Genomic DNA, 24335 nt, shown 5'->3' on the forward strand with positions numbered 1-24335 from the left:
GCCAGCATATTATGGGATGTTGTGGTCTGGAAGAGTTAGAAATAAAGACCAAAAGAAATATTCTAAGCAACAGCCATAAAAAAACCAACTGTCAAAACGGGAGAAAAATAGTTTGAAAGATGGGAGTAATTTGAAACAGTTGTGAACAATTGCTCAAGAATCCCCAGGTGGCCTAAATTAAGCTTATAAATATCCACATTTAGCGCATCGCTAATGAACTCCCAGGAAGGGTGCAAGAATCCCAGGTGACGATTTTGAAAGTATATATTGATTGTTTATCTTTTGAATTGCAGGATTCAAAAACTAAATAAGGTTAGGAACTTTGTGTTCACTAGACGTGGTTTTCTCCTTGCAAACGTTTGATTAGCAACCTGCCTTTGCCGTGAACCCTGTCTATAAATTACTTCAAGTAAACAAAAGCTGAAGAAGGAATAGTCTGAGGCGCATCTTTCTTATCCCACATCCAACAGTCAACACATATATAAGGGGAGAAAAAAAAACCCAACCCAACAATCTAAGATGAAACAACACAGCCAACTGTGCCAGTAGACTAATCAGAAACAGGCACACAGGCACTATAACTATTCCGATGAAGACTGGTAGGTCAAACTACCCCATACACAAAGTCAAATGCTCCCGCTGCCGTGTGCCACCTACTTTGATAATGAAATATTTGCAAGACCAAACTTCGTGAACTCCAAAATCCCAACATTCCCCATATATTTTTCCACTCAAAATGAATAAGCCAATGTCAAAAACAGAAACATCGGAAGGGAAGAAGGAAGAATAAAAATTCCTTTTAATTCAAGACAAGAACAAACATAATAAACATCTGTACTCAATATTTCTGTCCAGGACGATACTTGTTTAGACACAGATAATCTATTAGGAAAAATATGTTTAATGCAACTCATTAATAGGGACCAGATTGGAAGAAAATGGCCTCTGTTATAAGTTTTTCAAAACTCATTTCTGTGTCAGTTTTTCAGCCACAGCTGTGATGGATGACAAAGTGACATTTTCAAAGGCCATCAGTCTGGTGGGAAATGAATTTTAACTTTCCAGGGTTTTGCAATAACAAACTTAACAGCCAGCAACCAAATTTGAATCAATTTTGTACATGGCAGTAACTGATAGGAAACATAGACAATCATCCACAAACATGATTCAGTATAGAAAATGTGGATTTTCATTGTTGTTATGGTTTTCAACCACTAATTATGCATGGCTACCAATGATGGCAAAATGGGTCAGTTATAATTCTATCAACTCTGTAAAGATGACAATTGACATTGTGATATTAATGGTGCACAGCTCTAGCAATGAATTTTTCTTTGGGGTCAATTCCTGATGATCCCTTGAAATAGAAGAACTTAAGAAGCTTCTTAGATGAGAAGCGAAACGTCGTCAAGGAAAAACAAAGGAAGTCCATTTGCCTCTTGTAAAAGCACCTTTGGAACAACTATGATCTGGATGACTGAGAATCTCCATAGACATCCCTTGAAATAGATCTAAAATGAATTCCTTATTATTTGAACCTCCAATCATCTTCTGGAGCCTGAAGACCAGGATGAAATGCTCCCGGTTCAGACCGGATTGCCCGATCCGGTAGCAATGGCGGCGGGTGATTCGGAGAACCGGTAGCGAAAATCCCTGCGTCCACCCTCCATGCCCAGCTGAGCCACGCGATCATCAGAGGCTGTTTTTTAAAATTTTTAAAAGCATTTTTTTCTGCAACCTCTTCGTCCAAAGAGGTTGTAGGGGGAAAAAATGCTTTTAAAAGCCTCTGGCGATCCCACCTGAGTTGCTTGATCGTCAGAGGCTTCTAAAAGCATTTTTTTCCTGCAACCACTTAAGGTTGTAGAAAAAATGCTTTTAAAAGTTAAAAAAAAAAAGTTGGCCACGCCCACCCAGTCACATTAACCCCCCCACCAAGCCACGCCCACAGAACCGGTAGTAACAAGTTTTAGATTTCACCCCTGCTGAAGACTGTCTGTCACACTATACCTAGCTACGTTATGCATTACATATATGTTTGAATATTCATTCATCACGGTCGGCAAAACATTTGGAATGTATATCAAAAACTCAATTTTGAGTTCAAAACCGCTATTCCCAGCTTACCCAAAATTGGCCAATCTGAAAGAGTCTGAAGCTTGGAATGCTTCAATGAGAAGAACATGGGAAGAATTTGAGAAGGTTAGAACAATTCATATGAAGCTCAATTCATATGAAGCTCAAAAAACCCCCCACCTTGTTCTGCCCTCAGAGAAGGATGCTTTGATTATAAATCTTTTGATATTTGAAATGTATTGTTGCTCCCTGTCTTCTCCAACATGTCATAATTTTTCATTTTCACATTGAAGGTGATTATTTGGAGAATTGGGAGATTTCTGGAGGCCATACTGAAGGTCTGCAGCATTCCCAAGGGAACTTAGGAATTCAAAATAGAGAGTTTGTCTCTCAACCAGGGGTGAAATCCAGCAGGTTCTGACAGGTTCTGGAGAACCGGTAGCGGAAATTTTGAGCAGTTCGGAGGACCGGCAAATACCACCTTTGGCTGGCCTCAGAATGGGGTGGGAATGGAGAATTTGCAGTATCCTTCCCCTGGAGTGGGGCGGGAATGGAGATTTTGCAGGATCCTTCCCTTGCCACGCCCACCAAGCCACGCCCACAGAACCAGTAGTAAAAAAATTTGGATTTCGCCACTGCTCTCAACCATCCACTTTCCAACCCAGTTTGAATTCAGAATAACAACAGTAACATCCCCTGCCAAGCAGCAATAACTCTTACTCCAGGGTGGTCCTGCCAGCTATTGTTTTTTTTTTTCTTTTCTTTATAACTACGCAAAACTTCTTGGCTTTGCCCAATTTATGCACAAAGAATTCCTCTGCAGATGGTGTTCCAACAGCACTCTATAAGGCCAGAACATCTTCTGTTTACCTGACCTCTCAAAGTCCTCTCAAATCCTACCAGGTCTTCTCCTTTTCTACCTGGATCTGTTGGGTGGAGCCCAAAATTGCCCAAGTTCCTTTGGGCAATTTGGCTTTTGTGGTTCTCTTTTTTACAAGTTTTCCCCTTTCCTAATCAATTGTCTTCTTTTGTGGAGCCAACTTAGTGTCTGCTCAAAAAATTCAAAGGACAAGACACTGACATCAAAGAACTACAGTATATGCTGAAAATCTTTGGGGGATTAACAGTAGGTTAAGCATGTGCCCACACCGATAATTCAATGCCTCCCCACCCACCCACCCACCCGGATGCCCTCCAGAAGCCGGAAACAACTCATTTCCCGACTTCCAGTGGGACCAAAAGGCCCGTTTTTCACTCTCCCCAGACTCCAGAGGCTTTCTTAGAGCCTGGGGAGGGCAAAAACAGCTCTCCCCCCCCCCCCCCCAGAAACTGGAAACGACCCATTCCCTGACTTCCGGTGGGCCCGGAAGTCCCGAAAATCAGCTGGCTGGCATGTGCATGCACGCTGGAGCTGAGCTAGGGCAACGCTCGTGTGCCCACAGACATGGCTCCACATGCCACCTGTGACACGCGTGCCATAGGTTCACCATCACGGGTATAAGACTTCCTGTCTAAGCAAAGGAAGTTACTGCAAGGTAACTTCCAACTCGGTTATTCTGTTACCCAGAGGTAATATCAAGAAGCTTGATACTGCCTCTGTCAAATCAGCTGTTGCTTTCAATTCTTGCTTTGTAAACTGAGATTATACCATACTTTCCAGTTTCCTGCGTAAGGAAAACCAGTTTAGAACTAGGAGCCTTCTGAGTTTAGCCTGCTCAGGAAATGGTTACCCTGAAAATCTTCGAGAGCTGGATCAACATTCTTTTGGTTCTCTTTTTTGGTTTTTTTTTTTTTTTTTTTTTTTTTGGTAAAGGTTGCTTTTCCCATTAGTTGAAATTCATTTCATTTTAACTTCCCCCATCTGGTTTGCTATTAAAATATCTTAACAGCTTGGGACACTGATTAGGAAGTGTTTATCTAATTGATTGGAAGAGGTTGACAACTTTCCTAAATCTTGAATATATACCTCCTGGGATACCTCTAACCCAAGATGGAAGCTTTGGAATAAGGACATTGAAAAGTCCAAAGAATCCTACATTTTGTACAGGGTTGTTTTTTATTTATTTATTTATTTGTCGCATTTCTATGCCGCCCAACTCCCTAGGGACTCTGTTGTTGTTGTTTTTTAACATTTGGGATGTGTTTATTGGTTATCTGTTACAGGAAAAACCTATCCTTGCCCCCAAGCCTCTAATAATGGACAATTTGGACCCACTAATGGAGCAACTAAACAATTGGAATTTCCCAATCTTTGATTTGGTAGACAAAATCGGCAAGAGATGGGGTCGGATTTTAAGCCAGGTAAGAAATTGGATGTTCTAGAAGAGTTACCTCAGAGTTCTGCTTTTTCTAATGCATCCTTCTCAAGTTCTAATCCCGATTCCAGTCCAGAGCTATTCGAATGCAGAGATGTATTTCTTTCTGTTCTAACGTTATGTGGGAATCAAATATTACGGCTTTCTGATTCGTACGAACCCAGCCAGTGTGGCTCCTCTGAGAAGCCATGGTTAAAATCCTAGCTGAGTCATAGGTTAAGAACTCAGGTGCTAGGTTTCTATTGCTATATGCCAGGAAGGAAAAAATAGAGCTAGCCGATTCATGGTTAGGAAATAAGCATTACCCAAACGCCAAGAAGTACATCCGGGCCTTGTAGAAGGATTTTGAGAAACAAAATATATTTTGTAAAGAAAGCTATAGAGCAGGGGTCACCAACCTTTCGAACCTCAGGGACCACTAAATCCATAATTTTAAATCCCACAGACCACTAATATGATCTACCTAATGACCAGCTGGGTGGGCGTGGCAAGGTGGTCATGTGACTGGGTGGGCGTGGCCAACTCGATGTCACTCACATTGAGGGGCGCCTTGCCAGCCTCTACTCGCTACTCTTCACCTGCCTGCCTGGGCTCCTTAGGGCCCCAACAGGAAGTAGTTGCTGGAGCTAAACAGCCACCATGAAAAAAGAGTTGGCAAAACAGCTCAGTTCAAATTGGATCTGACCGAGAAGGAGGCTCAGCAGAAGCACCTCACTCAGGACTACGAGCATAGGCTTTCCAAGCAGAGGGAAGACCTGCGGGAGTGCAAGGCCAGGTACCGGCGCCCGGAGGCTCAGCAGGCTGAAATAGTCAGCCAGTTCCAGGCCGTAATGCAGTCCCACTGGAACAAGGCCCTTTGGCTCTTCACCACCAGCAGCGCTTCCCTCCAGCCTTCGGCCAAAGCCCCACACCAGGAGGCTAAAGTAGACCCCAAGTCGGAATTTATGCCCCCCTCCAACTCACACAAAAAGACCCCGAAGGGAGAGACTCTCTGCAGCAGTACAAATGTTCATTGCACATATCTAGCCCAGAGGTCATAGTTTGAGGACCCCTGATTTAGTGCAATATAAAAAAATGCAAATAATTTTTCTGGGGACCACCAAAATTTTGGTGACCGCTGCTATAGAGGTTATTAACACTGGAGAAGAAGAGACTTGCCAGTTTATGGTAGCAGAAATGAGGAATGAGATAAGCACCTTTTCTAACCGACACATTTTATTCAAAGGTGATAAAAAAAATTTCAACTAAAATGTGTTAGTCGGAAAAGGCGCTATTAGGCTCCTTCTAAAACGGTGGTTTCGAATTGGTTTTGAAAAGAAAATAGCCCACGCACTACCACGGGAAACCTTTGGCTCTAGCACAGGCCAATGTGCAAAAAGAATTTTCCTTTTTCATGCAAAAATGGTGAGTAGGAAGCTTCGTTCTGCTTGATGACAAGCTGTGTGCTTAGATAATGCCTTAATTTTCACTTAATGTTAGCCTAATAATGCCCCTGGAGGGACATAACAAGTTTTGCCGAGAAAAAGAGGGGATAGAATGGAAGGCTGCCACTAGAAAGATTAAAGCCAGACTTCCGTTTAAAAATAAAGTTAAATTTCACTGCACCTTTTCGCAAAACAAGAGAAAATAGCAGCTTCTCGGACAGCGGGTTTCCAGATTCTAGGAAAGTCAACTAGAATGAGGCTACTAAGTGGTAGCCTGCAGATAAGAACTTGGTAATGACAGGTGGGTGATTTGTTCAGCTTAGTTCTCTAGGAAATTTGTTTGACCCGGAGGAAGCCAACAACCTTAATCAAGAAATCAGATCGTGGGCATCAGCTGCAGCCCATCAGCAATATTTGGTGTGCTGCAGCTGATAGCAATAGCAATCGCACTTAGACTTACCGTATAAGAAGCACCTTCCCCCCCCCTAAAAGGGGGTGAAAATTTAGGGGCGTCTTATACACCGAATGTAGCCCCGCCCACACACTGGCCCCCACCCTTTGGCCTCTACCTCCCAGAAGTTTACCTCCTTGCAGCAAGCAGCAAGAAGAAACGGCTTGTTTCAGCTTCAGCACAGCCTAATTAGCACAAGTTGATTGGATCAGCCTCCCGACTCTCAGCTGTTTTGCGTGGGCCTCTGCTGCTTGCTGCAAGGAGGTAAATTGCTGGGAGCAGATTTTTTTTTTCTTGTGCTAATCTTGTGCTAATCAATCAACGAAAATGAAAGTAAAGCAGGCTATTTACTATTTGCTGCAACGAGGCAAAATTGCTGGGAGGCAGAGGCAGATTTCTTTTTCTAGTTTTCCTCACCAAAAAAGGTAGGTGCGTCTTATACTCTGAAAAATATGGTATATAACACTTCACAGTGCTTTACAGCCCTCTCTAAGCGGTTTACAGAGTCAGCCTATTGCCCCCAACAATCTGGGTCCTCATTTTACCGAACTTGGAAGGATGGAAGGCTGAGTCAACCTTGAGCCTGGTGAGATTCGAACTGCCAAATTGCAGGCAGCTGGCAGTCAGCAGAAGTAGCCTGCAGTACTGCACTCTAACCACTGCGCCACCGTGGCTCATGATCCCTTATTTGATCCAATAAAAGTTCAAAAATCACGCAATCATCAAACCTGGTGGGACATTTATATTCCAGATGAGATCTCGGGTAGGAAAGTACAAGCTGCAAGATCCTCAGAGAGAGTGAGAGGCAGTTTGGTCTAGTGGTTAAGGCACCAGGCTAGAAAGCAAGAGACCGCGAGTTCAAGTCCCACCTTAGCCACAAAAGCCAGCTGGATGACCATGAGCCAGTCACACTGTCCCAGCCCAAGCCTCCTCACAGGATTGTTGTTGTTATAGGGAAGATAGGAGGAGGAAGATGTGTTGGATATGTTCGCTGCCTTCAGTTATTTGTAAAAATAATAAAAGTGGGATATAAATGAATAAGATTCTGGACCTCTCAAGAGAGACAGGTTAGTTTAAGATTTGTGGACCACTTGCAGTCACAAGTTGTCCATCCTGTTATCAAGCCCATTTTACAAACCACAAAACAAGGTTTGTGCGTTGCTGTATATCGTCCCAAAACAAAGCCCAGACATAAGGTTTCGTACAGGTAGTCCTCAACTTACGACCACCATTGGGCCCAAAATTTATGTTGTTAAGTGAGAAATTTGTTAGGCGAGTTTGCCTTCATTTCACGACTTTTCTCGTCACATTTGTTAAGTGAACCAATAAATTGGTTCAAGGTTGACTCAGCCTTCCATCCTTTCTAAGGTAGGTAAATTGAGGACCCAGTTTATGGGGGCAATAAGCTGACTTTGTATAAATATACAAAAGGATGAAGGCTATTGCTTAGCACATTGTAAGCCGCCCTGAGTCTCCGGAGAAGGGCGGCATATAAATCAAATTTAAAAAAAAAAAAAAAATTAGGAATATGGTTGTTAAGTGAATCGGGCTTCCCCATTGGCTGTCCTTTTCAGAAGGTCGCAAAAGAGGATCACATAACCCCGGGACACTGCAACTGTCGTAAATGTGAGTCAGTTGTCAAGCATCTAAATGTCAATGGCACGGCCATTGCAGGGGACGCTGCAATGGTCATAAGTGTGGAAAAACGGTCATAAGTCACTTTTTTCAGTGCCGTTGTACCTTTGAATGGTCACTAAATAAACTATTGTAATTCGAGGACTACCTGTACAGTTTGTCTCTGGCCAACTATAGCAAGGGAGCTATGGCCTGTGAAACCATTTTTATCTGTTCAATTGTTTTAAATTATTTAAATCTGTTAAATTTATCTGTGAACCAGGGGTGGGTTCTAAATTTTTTTACAACCGGTTCTGTGAGCGTGGCTTATTTTGTGGGTGTGGCTTGGAGGTCATGTGACTAGGTGGGCGTGGCTAGCTGGTCAAAGTCATTTCAGGAAGGTCCTCGCATTTACGACCAGTCCTCGCACTTACGACCCGACTCATTTGTTTGCTTTTAACACTGATTAGCTGTAGGACGGCCCTTTGAAGCCCCGCGGCAAGAGTTTAAACAGTTTTTTTCCCTCTAGTCATCAGCTGGGACTCAGGAGGCAGCAATAGATTGGGGGTGGGACCAAATAAAAGGTAAGAATAACGTGGGGGGGAGGGTGGGGGGGAGAACCGGTTTGGTGACGTCATATCGTCACCGCTACCGGCTCGGCCGAACCGGACTGAACTGGGAGGAACCCACCACTGCTGTGAACCATCTTTTATTTATTCCATCAGGGGGGTAAGCCTAGAACCCAAACTGGTATGGTTCTGCCCAGGGGGAGTCCTAAACTTAACAACCGCAATTGGGCCCAGAATTTTCATTGATGAGCAAGGCAGTTGTTAAGCGAGTCACATCCAATTTTACAAACTTTTTTTTTTTATGCCATGGTGGTTAAGAGTATCCCTGCAGTTGTTAAGTGACCTATGCAGTCATTAAGTGAATCTAGCTTCCACCATCGATATTGATCGTTGGAAGCCGACTGGGAAGGTCACAAACGGCGATTACGTGATTCCAGGACACTTCAACCGTGCCGGTTGCCAAGCACCCAAATTTTGAATACTGTAGGTGATAATGAATGGATGCTGTTATCGTTGTAAGGGTGAGGACTCGTCGTGAGTCCCTTTTTTTCAGTGCCACTGTAACTTCGAAAACTTGCCAGACAAATGGCTGTAAGTCGAGGTATGGATTGTGCATATATAATTGCAAGCATCAATTGTTTGTCTTCCCTAAATTGAACAAAGTTTCCACCAGAACTTTTATAGATAGAACACAGAGCAAATACTATTCCTAAATGGAGCAAAGGCTGGTGTCAGATGCAAGAAATTGGGAAGCAAGGGAGTTTTAAGTGACTACAGGTTTATTGCATGCTAACACTCTCTACAAGATTCCGAACTACTAACTACTGAGCTACTAACGATCAAAGAAAATTGATGGTAGATAAGAGTCCATTCAAGATGGGCTGGTCTTAGATTTCTTGTCGGTGCGAAGGGACTCAAGACTGATGATATACTTGATCCCTCCATCCGGCTCAGCCTGGCCATCTCCTACAACTGATTTAAACTTGGAGTTAGTCTGAAGATCTAGGAGTGGTGCAGTGGCCTAGAGGTAGAGCTCTCGCCTCACAATCAGGAGGCTGTGAGTTCGATCCTAGGTAGAAGCAGATTTTTCTCTCTCTGGGCACACTGAGAATATATCTGCTGAACAAAACTCTGCATTGGTGACAGGAAAGGCATCTGACCATTAAAACACTCTGCTAGCTCCATTCAGTTGCCCAGACTCCACCCCGCAAGGTATTATGGGGTTGTTAAATGATGTTGATGATGATAATCTGAAGTTCTAGATTGACCTATCAACGATAGCCAACCCCAAGTTCTAAGAATGATGGTTCCTTTTCCTTTCCTTTATTTTGTTTTCCAGGTATCCTATAGGCTCTTTGAGGACATGGGTCTCTTTGAAACTTTCAAAATCCCTATACCAGAGTTTATGAACTATTTCCATGCCTTAGAATGTGGATATCGAGAGATACCTTGTAAGTACAATAGCATGCCTTGCTGATTCTCTTATTCTCCATTTCTCTTATTATTTTTTTTAATCATAGCCCACACTTGTTTTCCTTCAACGTCCACAGAAGATTACTTCCAAGCATATTTTTTTAAAAAATAAAACCGTTGGCTATTATTAAAACGAAATCTGTACAATGCATAGTGCAATCACATTTTTAAATAATCCAGTTAGAAAGAGGGGCATTTTTGTAATTCATCAGTGAAAACTTACTTTCCTGAATAAGAAAGTCTTCATCTATCTTCTAAAAGTCTGGTAGCAGATGGTAGCTGTGATTTTTTTTAAAGCACCTTTTATTTGAATTTTTAACTAAAATCCTTGAAAGTCGCATAATCATTTATCTGTCAATATGTGTTTCATAAAAGCATAACAAGAAAACAAAATAATTAAAAGTGAGTAAAACAGCAAATCCAGTTATACACACACATACACACAACTGTGGCTTTATTTATTATTATTTTTCTCCATATGGGAGAAAATACTAATAAATAAAGCCACAATTCAAGAATGGGATTTTTTTTCCCCCCTGAATGTTCTAATCAATAAATGTTTGCCAAACTCTACTGAATGGGACAGAGTTTTGGTGTCAATCAATACAACAGAGCATCCCAATGTTAGAATGCCATAGAGGAATTTTAACATTGCTATGAATATCATTTGACTGGTTCTCAAAGGTGGGAACCAGGAATAAATCCACATTTTCATCTGTGGCCAGTAGATGGTGCTGTTACCCCCCAAATCCACTCTCAAATGCAACAAACCTCTCTCTTAACAGATCATAACAGAACTCATGCTACTGATGTCCTCCATGCTGTCTGGTACCTTTCATCCCAGCCCATCCCTGGCCTCCCAACTATGATTAATGACCATGGATCAGCAAGTGATTCAGGTAATGTTACGAAAAGGTCTGGCTGCCATGAACTGAATTTCTTGGTGCAGTGTTGTTACAGATAGTCCTCAACTTACAACCATAATGGAGCCTACTCATTATGGTCATATGACATGATAGTTTATTTATTTATTTATTTATTTATTATTTTATTTCTTATATTTCTATGCCGCCCTTCTCCCGTAGGACTCGGGGTGGCTCACAGAATAAAAAACATATAACAATAAATAAAACTAAAAACATCCAAATGTAAAAACCCCAACAACTAAAATCTCATAACAGGTCAGGGAATTTGCTGAAAAAGCCATGTCTTCATTTCAGCGTGGAAAGCACGGAGGTTGGGGGCCGTCCGAAGCCCAGTGGGTAATTCATTCCAGAGGGTTGGTGCAGCCACCGAGAACGCCCTCATCCTGGCGGCCACCAGCCAACATTGTCTGGCCGATGGCACCCAGAGGAGGGCAGTCCTATGTGACCACACTGAGCGGTGGGAGGCCGGTAGGAGGTGGTCTTGCAAGTACCCCGGGCCCATGCCATGTAGGGCTTTATAGGTCAAGACCAGCACCTTGAAGCGGATCCGAAGGGCCACCGGTAACCAGTGTAGCTCGCGCATAGTTGTGAAAAAATTATGATTTTATTTTTTTTTTTGGTGGCAGTTGTAAACGTGAATGCCTGGTCATCATTAAGTGCAAACCCATTATTCACTATGGGTGCAGTTTTGCTGAAAACCAGAAGGATGGAAAAGCATAAAATGCAATCATGGGACGCTGCAAATCAGGGGTAAAATCCAGCAGGTTCTGACAGATTCTTGAGAACCGGTAGCAGAAATTTTGAGTAATTCGGAGAACCGGTAGTGGAAATTTTGAGCAGTTCAGAGAACCGGCAAATACCATCTCTGGTTGGCCCCAGAGTGGAGTGGGAATGGAGATTTTGCAATATCCTTCCCCCAGGAGTGGGGAGGGAATGGGGATTTTGCAGTATCCTTCTCCTGGAGTGGGGTGGGAATGGGGATTTTGCAGTATCCTTCCCCTGCCATACCCACCAAGCCACACTATGTCCACCAAGCCACACCCACAGAACCGGTAGTAAAAAAAATTGGATTTCACCACTGCTGCAAATGTCCATAAAATGTGGCCATGTTGCCCAGCACCTGAAGTGCGATCACATGATAGTGGGGCGGGTGAATGTCAGAATGGTGACACTTCTGTAATGGCTGTATCTTCAGCGTGAATTAGACCGAGCAGGCAGTGTACCGAACACACCTTTTGAAACAGTGCTCCCAATAGTAAACAGCCAAAAGATTTTAGGGGAGATACAGAGATTTTAAGAGTGCACGTTTCACTCCTAATCCCCAGTTGTGAGTACTGTGTGTGGAACACGGTCCACAATTCAGAGGTGAAATACTACCGGTTTGTACCGGTTCAGCCGAACCGGTAGCGATGGCAAAACGAGGCTCCGCCCGGTCGTCATTACTTCCTAGTTTTAACCAGGAAGTAACCTGTTTTTTACCCTCTGCGCATGTGCAGAAGGGTTTGAGCATGCACAGAAGGTCCGTGCGTGCATGTGATGTGCGAATAGAACGAGCATGCAACCGTGCCGTGTGCACTTCCGAACTGGTAGGGAAGGTAAGTAGATTTCACCCCTGCCACAATTTGCTGCACAAAGCCCATGCTGTTGACCTGTTCTGCCCCAGCTACGAGTCTCAAGAAGTGTAGCACACACACAGCTCCAAATCTCCATTTAATACAAACAGACCCCTTTCAAAATGTAGGCTTTAACCACAAATGTCCTTATCAGCCTGCTGTGAATTACAGAGATTAAACAAAGTCCGACAAAGGTTGGCAATCAGCCCAGAAACCAAGTTATAACAAAAAACTCACTCTCAAAATGCTCTGCATAGGACCAAGCGTTGTTTCCAGCAACATGTGCCAGCTGTGTGCGAACTTAAATAGGCTAAGAGAGTGGCCAATTAGCCCCAAGCCTTACTCTCGAGGAGACCTCCTCCTCCTGAGTAGCCACTCCTGCCTTTTGGCAGCTCTGTGTGCCCGTGCATTGAGAAGAGGCTCCTCCACTTCACTCTCTTCACTTGAAGGAGCCTCTGGAGGTTCTGAAGGCCCTGGCTGAGTCTCTGCCTCTGGCACCACATCCTCTTCAGCCTCCTCGCTTTCCGACACGAGCGCCGGCTGCACAGGCTGCTGGCATGACACCACACCAGCCTCCTTGTCGTCAGGATCAGCCACAATCAGTGCAGGCCGCTGGTGGGCCACAACATGACCTCAAGCCAGTAGAACAACTAAATTCGGTTCTGTGGGAAGTCTTGGACACACATGGGTCCTTCAAATATTGCAGAGGATGATTCCCAGCAGTCTGTCCACGGACCACATTGGTTGGAGCTATCAGAAATTGCTCGGCGCTCCACAAGTTCAGATCAGTTGATATAAATCATTGCTGTCCAAGCTTCCTTGATGCTTGCGGCTGAGAATCATATATATTGAGTAGGTTCAAATTGCAGGTACATTCAGCTGTTTGCACAGGGGTGTCTCTTTGGTGATGGCGATAGAAGGAGTTATTTAGTCATAGTTCTAGAGATGACTTACTAGATCACAGGTATCGAACTCAATCGTATCGCGATGTATCACGACCTTTTTGCCTTTGTGGACCTGCGGGGCGTAGCCTGTGCGTGACGCATCCAGCCCATGGGCCACCGTTTTGACACACCTGTACTAGACCCCTTGTAAAATGGGATGTTTGATTAAGCCAGGCTAGTGGGCCCAAAACAGAACAGAGAAATATTGCCTCTGTAAAGAGCAGTCTGTGAATAACCTGATTTTCTGCCCAGATTCAGATAGTGGGATCACTCACGGCCACCTGGGATACGTATTGTCAAAAACGTACACGCCAACAGATGACAACTATGGGTGCTTGGCGGGCAACATCCCATCACTTGAATTGATGGCCCTGTATGTAGCTGCTGCCATGCATGACTATGATCATCCAGGGAGAACCAATGCCTTCTTGGTGGCAACCAGTGCTCCTCAGGTAAGTAGGCTGGGATTAAGGGAACACCTTGCTTAGAAAGAACCTTGTAATGCTTTTTTCAGACTACTGAATTTTATTCTAGGGCAGGGATCTCCAAACTTGGCAACTTTAAGAGTTGTGGACTTCAACTCCCAGAATTCCCAAGCCAGCATCACTTGAACAGTCCACAACTCTTAAAAGTTGCCAAGTATGGATGGGGAATTCTGGGAGTTGAAGTCCACAACTCTTAAAATTGTCATGTTTGGATAAGGAATTCTGGGAGCTGAAGTCCACAACTCTTAAAGTTGCCAAGTATGGATGGGGAATTCTGGGAGTTGAAGTCCAGATCATATTCAAGTAGTCCTTTCTTAACGACCACTCACTCAGCAACTATTTGCAGTTACAATGGTGCTGAATGGGTGAGACCTGACTAGTCCTCATAGTTGAGGCTGACCCTGAGGTCAAATGGTTGCAATTTGGGAACTTGGTGACTGGCTCACAATTATGACATCACAGCATACTGCAGTCACGTGATCGCCATTTACAAACTTCACCACTGGCTTCCAACAAACAAAGACAGTAGGAACCTGATAGGCAGTCTCAAATGGTGACCACATCCTTGCTTTAATGACCATGTGGAATTCACTTAACAATGGCAGCTGGAACTAAGTGGCATGATCACATGACGATTACATCAGTTAAGTATGGACTGCCTTTACGTAGCTCTCCAGGAGTTTAAAGCCATCTGCTGCTATCCTGGGACTAGATTCTCCACCTGTTTTGCGGACAGAGAAATTGAATGGTGATTTCTCTAGAAGAAAGAAATAGTCCAACAATTTTTTAGAGGCAGGATTACCTCCACAATTGCACGGTGGGAGGAGGTTGGGTGTATGTTTGCTTAGATCAGGGGTGTCCAGTGGTAGGATTCAAATAATTTAACAACCGGTTCTCTGCCCTAATGACTGGCTGGGTGGGTGTGGCCATAGTGGGTGTGGCCAGGTGGTGTGACAGGCAGCACTCAGCCTCCTGCACCTCCCCTGGCAGCAAAAACAGGCCGAGGGGGACGTGCCACCTCCACCCACCCCTGTGCCCCATTTTGGGCCTAGGAGGCCTTCCTTCAGCCTCCTGGGAGCAAAAATGGGCTGTGGGGGGGCCATGCCGCCCCTTCCTGTGCCCCAATTTGGGCCTAGGAGGCCTCCCTGAAGTCTCCTGGGAGCGAAAATGGGCCACGGGGGCGGGGGGCACTGCGCACACACACACCGTGCCCTGTTTTGGGCCTAGGAGGCCTCCCTGCACTTACCTGGGAGCCAAAATAGGGCATGTGGGGACTCCTGGAAGGGGCAGGGCGGGGCCAGCCAGCAATTTAACTAAGTGGTTCACTCAAACCGGCCCGAACCGGCTGAATCCCACCACTGGGGGTGTCCAACTTCGGCAACTTTAAGACTTGTGGACTTCAACTCCCAGAATTTCCCAGCCAGCATGGAATTCTGGGAGTTAAGGTCCACAGGTCTTAAAGATGCCAAGGTTGGACACCCCTGGTTTAGATATTCATATACCAAACATTCTACTAGTTATACACCTACGAGACCGCCTTCTGCCACTAGTAGCCTCTCACCGGCCACTATTATCCCATAGAGAGGGGCTCCTCAAGGTGCCGTCAGCCAAACAAATTAATATAAATCAAATTAAAATAAAATAAAAATAAATAAAATAAAACAGTATTGACTGGCGGCCCCCAGGGGGAGAGCCTTCTCTGTGGGGGCACCTGCCATCTGGAACAAGTTCCCCCCGGAGATACGGAGGATCCTGGACTTATGTACTTTCCGCCGTGCCCTCAAGACCTTTTTATTTCAACAGGCTGGCCTGGCCTAACCTCCTTTTTAATTGTTAATTTTAAATTTGTTTTAAAATAATAGGGGAGTTTTAAATTGTTTGGGCCAAATTATTTAATGGGCTTTTATATTGTTTTTAAATTTTGCATTATGTGTGTTTTATCTTTTGGCTGTTCACCGCCCTGAGTCCTTCGGGAGTAGGGCGGTATATAAATTTAATAAATAAAAATAAAATAAACATATTTATATGACATATATATCACTTTTAAAGCATTTAAAATTCTAGAACAAAATCGGATGCTCCCCTTTGGGATGTAATAGCAATGTGGGAAGCCAGAGACTTGCAGATCACTAGGGACATAATTGTTCAGTAAAAGACCAAATGTTCACATGCAAAACATTGGCCTCATCATTAAATAAGTATTACACGATCACTATTGTTCACTCTTGAGAGTTTCCACCAACATTCTATTCTGTTGGGTTTTTTTAAAATAAATTCTAAAGCAAATTCCCTTTTATGCAAATGTGGTTAACTTGGGGAATACATATCATTTATTTAGTTTCAGCAGACCTGCCATCTCTCAGATCTTTTGGAAATAAATATTCTCTCCATCTCTCTGTGTATGTAGGCCGTTCTCTATAATGACCGTTCTGTTCTGGAGAACCATCATGCGGCAGCTGCATGGAATCTTTTCATGTCCAGGCCAGAATATAATTTTTTAATCCATCTTGATCATGTGGAGTTCAAGCATTTCCGGTTCCTTGTCATCGAGGCCATTTTGGCCACTGATCTGAAGAAGCACTTTGATTTTGTAGCTAAATTCAATGCCAAGGTAAACACAATCCCTGTGTCTTATTAAGGTTCAAATCTTCATATAGGAGCCTAGAAAATCAGCAAAGAAAGTCAGTCAAATCCTACTACTGCGGTAGGCTGATATTAGGATTTTCCTGGAGCTAGCCTTTCTCCAGCAGACTCCTTGGTAGATAAAGTGTTCTTCCTTCCTTCCACCAAGTCATATCAGAAAGGAGCTGAACCAAGAAGATTACAGATAAAAGAATAATGTTATTATCTAGTGTAAGACTATCCTGTTCTATAAAGAAGCTGAAGAAGTGTGATTCGGATAACACAGGGGTCAGCAACCTGCGGCTCTGGAGCCGCATGTGGCTCTTTCACCCATCTACTGCGGCTCCCTGTCACTCAAAATATGCGTCACAACTGCCTATGTGCGACACCTGCCAGCACGTGATTTATTGAGGTTTTCAACCCCCAGTAGGCCAACCATGGATAAATCCAAGAAAAGAAAAGTTTCAGACAAAAGCAGAAGGTTTAATTCAACTACATATGCTAGTTTTGTGGCCGCTCAAGAAATAGTCAGGCACGGGAAGGGTTTTGTGGCTCCCGGTGTTTTCTTTTCTCTGGGAAACGGGTCCAAATGGCTCTTTGAGTGCTTAAGGTTGCAGAACCCTGGGATAACAGAATGAGAGAATAACTGTTCTGCCCCAGCTACGGACCCCAAAGAATGCAGCACACACAAACTCTATACAAAGCTTATTTTACTCAAATAACTTAGTCTTTATCATTCAAAGGCTGTTAATAAACTGTCTTAACAGCCTACCAGAATTCTAAGATAAGGTAATCACAGTCTTACTAGAGTTGGCAGAAAGCCCAGGAGCAATTTTGCAGACACGAAGGAGAGTGAACTAAAGTTGTTCTCTACAGCTTGTTGCAAACAGCGTTCCTCCTTAAATAGGCTAAGGGAGTGGCCAATTAGCCCCAAACTTTACTCTCGAGGAGACCTCCTCCTGAGGAGCCACTTCTGCCTTTTGGCAGCTCTGCACGCCCGTGCATTGAGAAGTGGCTCCTCCTCTTCGTCCTCTTCACTTAAAGGAGCTTCTGGAGGTTCTGAAGGCCCTGGCTGAATCCCTGCCTCTGGCACCACATGTTCTACAGCCTCCTCACTGTCCGACTCGAGCACCAGCTGCACAGGCTGCTGACGGAGCACCACACCAGCCTCCTCGTTGTCGGAATCAGCTACAATCTGCACAGGCCGCTGACGGACCACAACAATAACAGAATTGGAAGTGACCTTAGAGGTCTTCTAGTCCAACCCCCTTCTGAAGCAAGAGACCCTATACTAGGGGTGTCAAACTCAAGGCCTGTGAGGTGCTTAAATCTGGCCAATGGGGCCGGCCTGGAAATATCAAAGGACCGGTCCGTGGTGCCTCTGCAGGCCAAAACGGGCTTCCGGGGGGGGGCGCATGTAGCCCCCATGCGGCCCGTTTCTGGCCTCACTGGCTTCTAGCAGCACTCTGCTGGCCAAAAAAGGGCTCTGTTGGCCATGTGGAGGCCTCGTTTTTCACAAGCAGAGTGCTGCAGGAGGCCATGGAGGCCCCTTTTTGGCTGGCAAAGTGTTGCAGGAGGCCGTTCGGGCCAAAAGTGGAGCAGATGGGGCCGCATTCAGGACCCCCCATACCCCATTTTGGCCAGCAGGGTGCTGCAGGAGATGTCCATCCCATCTTCCCCCCTTCCCCCCACCCCAGCTCGTGGAGAAGAACTACAATGCTGATCCGGCCCTCAAAGAAATCCAGTTTGACACCCCTGCCCTATACCGTTCCAGATAAATAGCTGTCCAGTCTCTTCTTAAAAGTCAGCGATGGAGCACCCACCCACAACAGAACCAAAGCAAAATGAGATCTGATTAATACATGTATGGAAGGAAGACCAGAAATCGCTAGGGCTTGAAGCTAGATCGAGAAGTTTAAAAAAAAAAGATGATAGTGATAAACCTGTATAAAAACTGTATAAAAACTGTACCAGAACAGTTTTTTCCAGAACGCCATCATTCTGCTAAACAAATAATTCCCCCAACACTGTAAAACTATTTACTAAGTCTGCACTATTATTAATCTTCTCATCGTTCCCACCACCCATCTCCTCCCACTTATGACTGTATGACTGTAACTTTGTTGCTTGTATTCTTACGATCTATATTGATATTGTTTCCTGATTGCTTATTTGTACCCTGTGACTATCATTAAGTGTTGCACCTTATGATTCTTGATGAACGTATCTTTTCTTTTATGTACACTGAGAGTGTATGCACCAAGACAAATTCCTTGTGTGTCCAATCACACTTGGCCAATAAAAAATTCTATTCTGTTCTATGCTATGCTATGCTATGCTATGCTATGCTATGCTATGCTATGCTATGCTATGCTATGCTATGCTATCCTATGCCATGCACCAAAGACGAATTCCTTGTGTGTCCAATCACACTTGGCCAATAAAAAATTCTATTCTATTCTATTCTATTCTATTCTATTCTATTCTATTCTATTCTATTCTATTCTATTCTATTTTATTCTGTTCTATTCTATTCTATTCTATTCTATTCTATTCCATTCCATTCCATTTTCTATAGTGGCAAACCAAGGAAATGCACCCAAATAATAATCCCTACCTAGGAAAGGGTTCTTGTGCAGTATACATCATGTTCACCTTTGGAATTGCATTATGTTATGTTTGATCACAACTGTCTCAAGGTACTTTTTCTAATAACACGTTAACCTGCCAGGTGAACGACGATGCGGGCATCGATTGGACAAACGAGAACGACCGATTATTGGTCTGTCAGATGTGCATCAAACTGGCCGATATCAATGGTCCAGCCAAGTACAAAGATTTGCATCTAAAATGGACAGATGGCATCGTGAATGAATTTTATGAACAGGTGAGAAGATAACAATTGTTATGAAAAGACTTTTTTTTTACTGCCTTATGAAAAATGCCCATCTTTTTAGTCTTTAGCTTATTTTCCAAGCTTTTGAGAATGGCAAAGACTTTGCTCTGGACAATTCACAATAATGAAAGCAAATTATTTCCATAAATCATGGTAAATCAGTTCCTCTTAATTCATTCTTCTAAATAGTCAAATGTTTTTCAAAACTTTAAAATGCAAAAACAAAAACCCACACACACCTTCCTTAAAAGCTATTGGTCATTATTATTATTTTTTTAAAAAAAACTATTTTCAGAAAGCATGCTAAAAGGAACAGAGTTGGTTGTTAGCATTTTAAAATCCTTGTCACCAGCCCAGTTGTGCAAGCATGGCTTAGATTTCTTTAGAAAATACTCATTTATTAAGTACCTTGATCATATAGTGGATTTGTTGCTCTGGTTAATGTCTCTTTCTTTTTTAGACTGGTTTCCAGTTCCACTCTTAAGAGATATTTAAGGCTACCCAAGAGAGCCAGTTGTTCACACAACCCTCCTAAATTCAATGGGTTGAATTAAACCCATTTTCAGTGTTCGTGTAATCTTTTGAACTATAAACTGACCAATGAGATGAACCAAACGAAACGATTGTGTTCAGATTATTACACATCGCCCAATTCCTAAGAGAATCTGCTTCCTGGATCTATGTAACATAGTGAACCATAAGCTGTCTTAACAAGTTTACAGGGAATTACTTTTGATTAAAAAGGATGCGGTGGCTCAGTGGCTAAGATGCTGAGCTTGTCGATTGAAAGGTCGGCAGTTCAGCAGTTCGAATCCCTAGTGCTCCGTAACGGGGTGAGCTCCCGTTACTTGTCCCAGCTTCTGCCAATCTAGCAGTCCGAAAGTAGTTCATAAAAAATGCAAGTAGAAAAATAGGGACCACTTTGGTGGGAAGGTAACAGTGTTCTGTGCACCTTTGGCGTTGAGTCATGCCGGCCACATGACCACGGAGACATCTTTGGACAGCGCTGGCTCTTCGGCTTTGAAACAAAGATGAGCACCGCCCCCTAGAGTTGGGAACGACTAGCACATATGTGCGAGGGGAGACTACCTTTACTTTTGATTACAAAGAAGGAAACCAGCAGAACGTACTAAAACACAGACATAAAAGAAGTTCTAACTAAGGTTAAAACTAATGGAGTTTAGTATGTCCTTTGAATACAGAGGCTTGGTCTTGCAGCAATTTACTTTCCACATGCATATAACAATAATCTTCCTCAATCTGGCTGCTGCCAGGTCTTCTGGGATTCCAACTCCCAAGAATTCCTAGCCAGCATTCCTGGATTTTGGAAATCTGGGAATATCAGACACAGCACACCTGAAGGTTGAGAAGGGTGGCTTAGCCCCATTAGCGAACTGGAAATCATCCCAATTGCCTTTGATTAATAGAGTGCCTCCTGTTTCCCAAGGGTGATGAAGAAGCCAGCTTAGGTCTCCCCATCAGCCCTTTCATGGACCGCTCTGCTCCGCAGTTAGCAAAACTCCAGGAATCCTTCATCACTCACATTGTGGGACCCCTGTGTAACTCCTATGACTCAGCAGGACTGATGCCGGGTAAATGGATTGAAGATAACGATGAGTCAGGAGATACCGATGAACACGAAGAGGATTCCCCAGACATGGACTCCTGTGACAGCCATGAAGCAAGTACGTTTGTCCTAGGTTTTTTATTTTATTTTATTTCATTTTATTCGCCTCTGACCCGCTGGTTTCCCAATAAAAATGCTGCATGCCCACCCCAAGCTCATTTCGCAAAAAGTTATTCTGAGTCAAATTTATGGTTTCTGGCAAGGAGGCCCACAAGATAATCGATGTAAAGCAAATAGGTAACATCATCAGTGCTAATCTACTGGCACTGATGATGTTGCCTAGTTGGGTAATGAAACGTCTGTAAGAAAACAACTGAGCTCAGAGAGCACCAAGGGCCCCTCATGTGGATTTCTTAGAAGTATGTTACGTGGGGGTTTTGGTTGTTGTTACAATTACCAGCATTGTCTGATCTAAGACGCAATATCAAATTGTAAACCACAAATGGGCAACTATATCTCTAGATCAGTGGTGGGTTTCAAAAATTTTTACTACCGGATCTGTGGGTGTGGCTTGGTGGGCATAGCAGGAGAAGGATACTGTAAAATCTCCATTCCCTCCCCACTCCAGGGGAAGGATACTGCAAAATCCCCATTTCCTCCCAATCAGCTGGGACTCGGGAGGCAGAGAATAGATGAGGGCGGGGCCAGTCAGAATTTTTACTACCGGTTCTCCGAACTATTCAAAATTTCCACTACCGGTTCTCCAGAACTGGTCCGAACCTTCTGAAACCCACCTCTGCTCTAGATGCTGCTCTGCATCTAATTTCATACAAGTGGGCAGCTTCCTTGCTGAGTGTGGAGCTAGTCCACTCCCTTGGTGTACTCTGGATAGTGCACGAGTAGTCTTCTGGCTAATTTAACATTGCAATTTATGAAATAAACAATGGGCAACTTCCAACAATAAAAGCCAGCAAAACTCTAAAGAACAACAAAAAATTAATATAGCAAAGATTACAATTAAAAAGATGGGAAGGAAGGAAGCAGGACACGCCAGTGGGAGGTGGGATCTTCTCTTATTCTGTCAACCTATTTCCACCGTGATACGCCTCCAAGCCAACTGTCGGAGCCAGATCTTCAGGCCCTTACGGAAGGTCAGAAGGATTGGAACAGATTTCACCTCAGGTGACACACCTGTGTCAGAATTGCTATCCAGTCCCATTTCGACACATGTATTTACTCAGTCTTTCTGCATGTTCTGTAACCTTGATTGAGTGACCCACAAGCCAAAGCAGCATTCATTCATTCATTCATTCATTCATTCATTCATTCATTCAAAGTTATACTAAACAATCCGAATTGTTGGGGTGAAACTATGTGGTTCAAATTCAGTCTTCCCAACAGCAAGTTTCAAGATAAGAAATAGCGAGTTGTGTGTAACATACGACCTTGGTATCCCCACCCAGGCACTTCTGTCTGTCTATGTTAAAGACGACATCTACAAACTTATTCAGAATTACAGATTCAGGTGACCTTGGATGGGCAAAGTATGACTCACCAAAGGACAATTCTAGCAATTCACAGTAGAGCATCCCCAAGAAATAATAAGAAAATGGGATCTTCTCCCTGGGAGATAGGACATGTGGCACTTACATTTCCAGAATCTCTCACTATGTTCTGACGTAGGCTTCCCAAGAGCATGAAGCAGACTCCGTGTCCCAACAACCCCCCCCTTTTTTTGGGGGGGGGAATTTTTTTTAATTTTTAAACAAAACTTAAAACATAAAACAATTATCATCCATTACAATTACAGAAAGTATATTGGTCGGTTACAAATCTTTTGTGCTTAACCCTCTATCCAACATTTTCTTATTTAACAGTTTATTACATTATTATTATTTACCAATTATTTAACAGTAAATTGTCCTCTATAAGGGGAAAAAGAAACCCCCTTTATATGTTTTATTATCTTATCCATTTCATATTTCATATTTCATTTCCATTCTTTCTACCGACAAAACCCCCTTTTTATTCTGTGAATTCCTCTCATTCACATCCAGCAAAGTCTTTCAAGGGAGAATTTACAGTCACAGACCTTATCTGGCTTGGAGAACTGCCAGGCCGATATCGTCAAAACTTGGCAAGAAATCTCTGAGAGTCATGAACCAATTAAGTGAACTAATTGTCTCCTGCAAACTCCCCTCCCCTTTCGCTCCTCTTTATTCCCTCTGGGAGGGGCCATTCATCGTCCACCTGTGACCTTACTCCCTAGTCGACCCTTGTTCTTTAGCTGTTCCCTTCGTCTGGCAACTCTGTGCATGCGCACACTGGGAACAGGCTCCAGCTGTTTGTCTGCCTCACTGATGTCTGACTCTGAAGGCAACTAATAATTGGCATACGGCCCTGGCCCCCTCTCTGCCTTGGACGCAGAGCCCTCATCAGAGCCTTCCCCAGACTCCAGGACTGGCCCATGTTCCTCCCCAACCTCCTCACTGTCCGAATCTGCTGCCAGCTCCGCTGGCCACTGTTGGGCCACAACACACTACATGATATGAGCAAAATGCCACAAATGGAGTTACGGTGACTCACAAGGAGCATGTGTGAAATGATTTCCAGCAAAATGTTTTGTTGTTGTATTAACCATTCAATCATGTCCAACTTTGGGTGATATTATAGGCAAATGCTCTCTATGGTATGCTGTCAAGCACAGCTTTCAATTGATGAATGTTCAACATTATATCAGAGCTGATGTTATCAAGCCAACATGTTTTTGGTTTGCCCTTTCTCCCTTGCCCATTAGCCATTCCTAACATCATTGCCAACAAAATGTGGGATGTGATTAACACCCTTCTGGCCTCTCTGGAGCCCTGCGAAGTATGGGAGGGGGTATCTCCCAGGAAACCAGAGAGGGAATGTTTTATTATGAAGGGCTAGTTCAGAATTGAAGTTCTTTCTGATTAAACGTGGAGGCTTCCTACAGGGAATTGAAAGTTTTCTAAGGAAGGATTGAACTGGATTTGGGCTGTCCCATCGTGAAAAGCTCTTTGTTTGAAGTTGGAAAACTTGAAGGACTCAAGAGTTTGGCTTCCAAAGTGCTAATCTATGCACTCATTTCTTTGGCACAAAGCATTCCTGAGTAATACTTCCTCCCTAATGTTTTGTTTCCTTTTATTAAAACTTCTGGAAAAAAAAAAAGTGCACCATGCAAGTTAGCAAAGACAGGAATGCAGATCTGGGGAGCGGTAGAATCCCAAGTGTTTTCACAGAATCTTAGACGAAAGCATGAAAAAAATACTTTCACCAAGCAGAAGCAGTTTCTAGGCAGTTACATCCGAAGGTGTCCTCCTGGCCTGGCATATTCATAGC

The 24335-nt window shown here is 43.6% G+C and overlaps 1 protein-coding gene across 2 annotated transcripts in view; it reads left to right on the plus strand.

Annotated features, from left to right (window-relative positions):
• The window catches only part of PDE3A (phosphodiesterase 3A), a 281620-nt gene that overhangs the window by 254753 nt on the left and 2532 nt on the right, over window positions 1-24335 (plus strand). The window contains exons 8-14 of one of the 2 annotated variants that reach the window (XM_070947268.1): window positions 4237-4374; window positions 9786-9897; window positions 10705-10818; window positions 13655-13854; window positions 16295-16498; window positions 19241-19396; window positions 20853-21090. In XM_070947268.1, coding sequence (XP_070803369.1) covers window positions 4237-4374; window positions 9786-9897; window positions 10705-10818; window positions 13655-13854; window positions 16295-16498; window positions 19241-19396; window positions 20853-21090 — 1162 coding nt within the window. Of the gene's footprint in view, window positions 1-4236; window positions 4375-9785; window positions 9898-10704; window positions 10819-13654; window positions 13855-16294; window positions 16499-19240; window positions 19397-19865; window positions 19914-20852; window positions 21091-24335 lie in introns of those variants that run through there. The other variant, XM_070947269.1, reaches the window with a different exon arrangement.

Source organism: Pituophis catenifer, unplaced genomic scaffold (assembly GCF_029215685.1).
Source record: "Pituophis catenifer annectens isolate HBS135680 unplaced genomic scaffold, rPitCat1.0.hap2 SCAF_7, whole genome shotgun sequence".
Lineage (NCBI taxonomy): Eukaryota > Metazoa > Chordata > Lepidosauria > Squamata > Colubridae > Pituophis > Pituophis catenifer.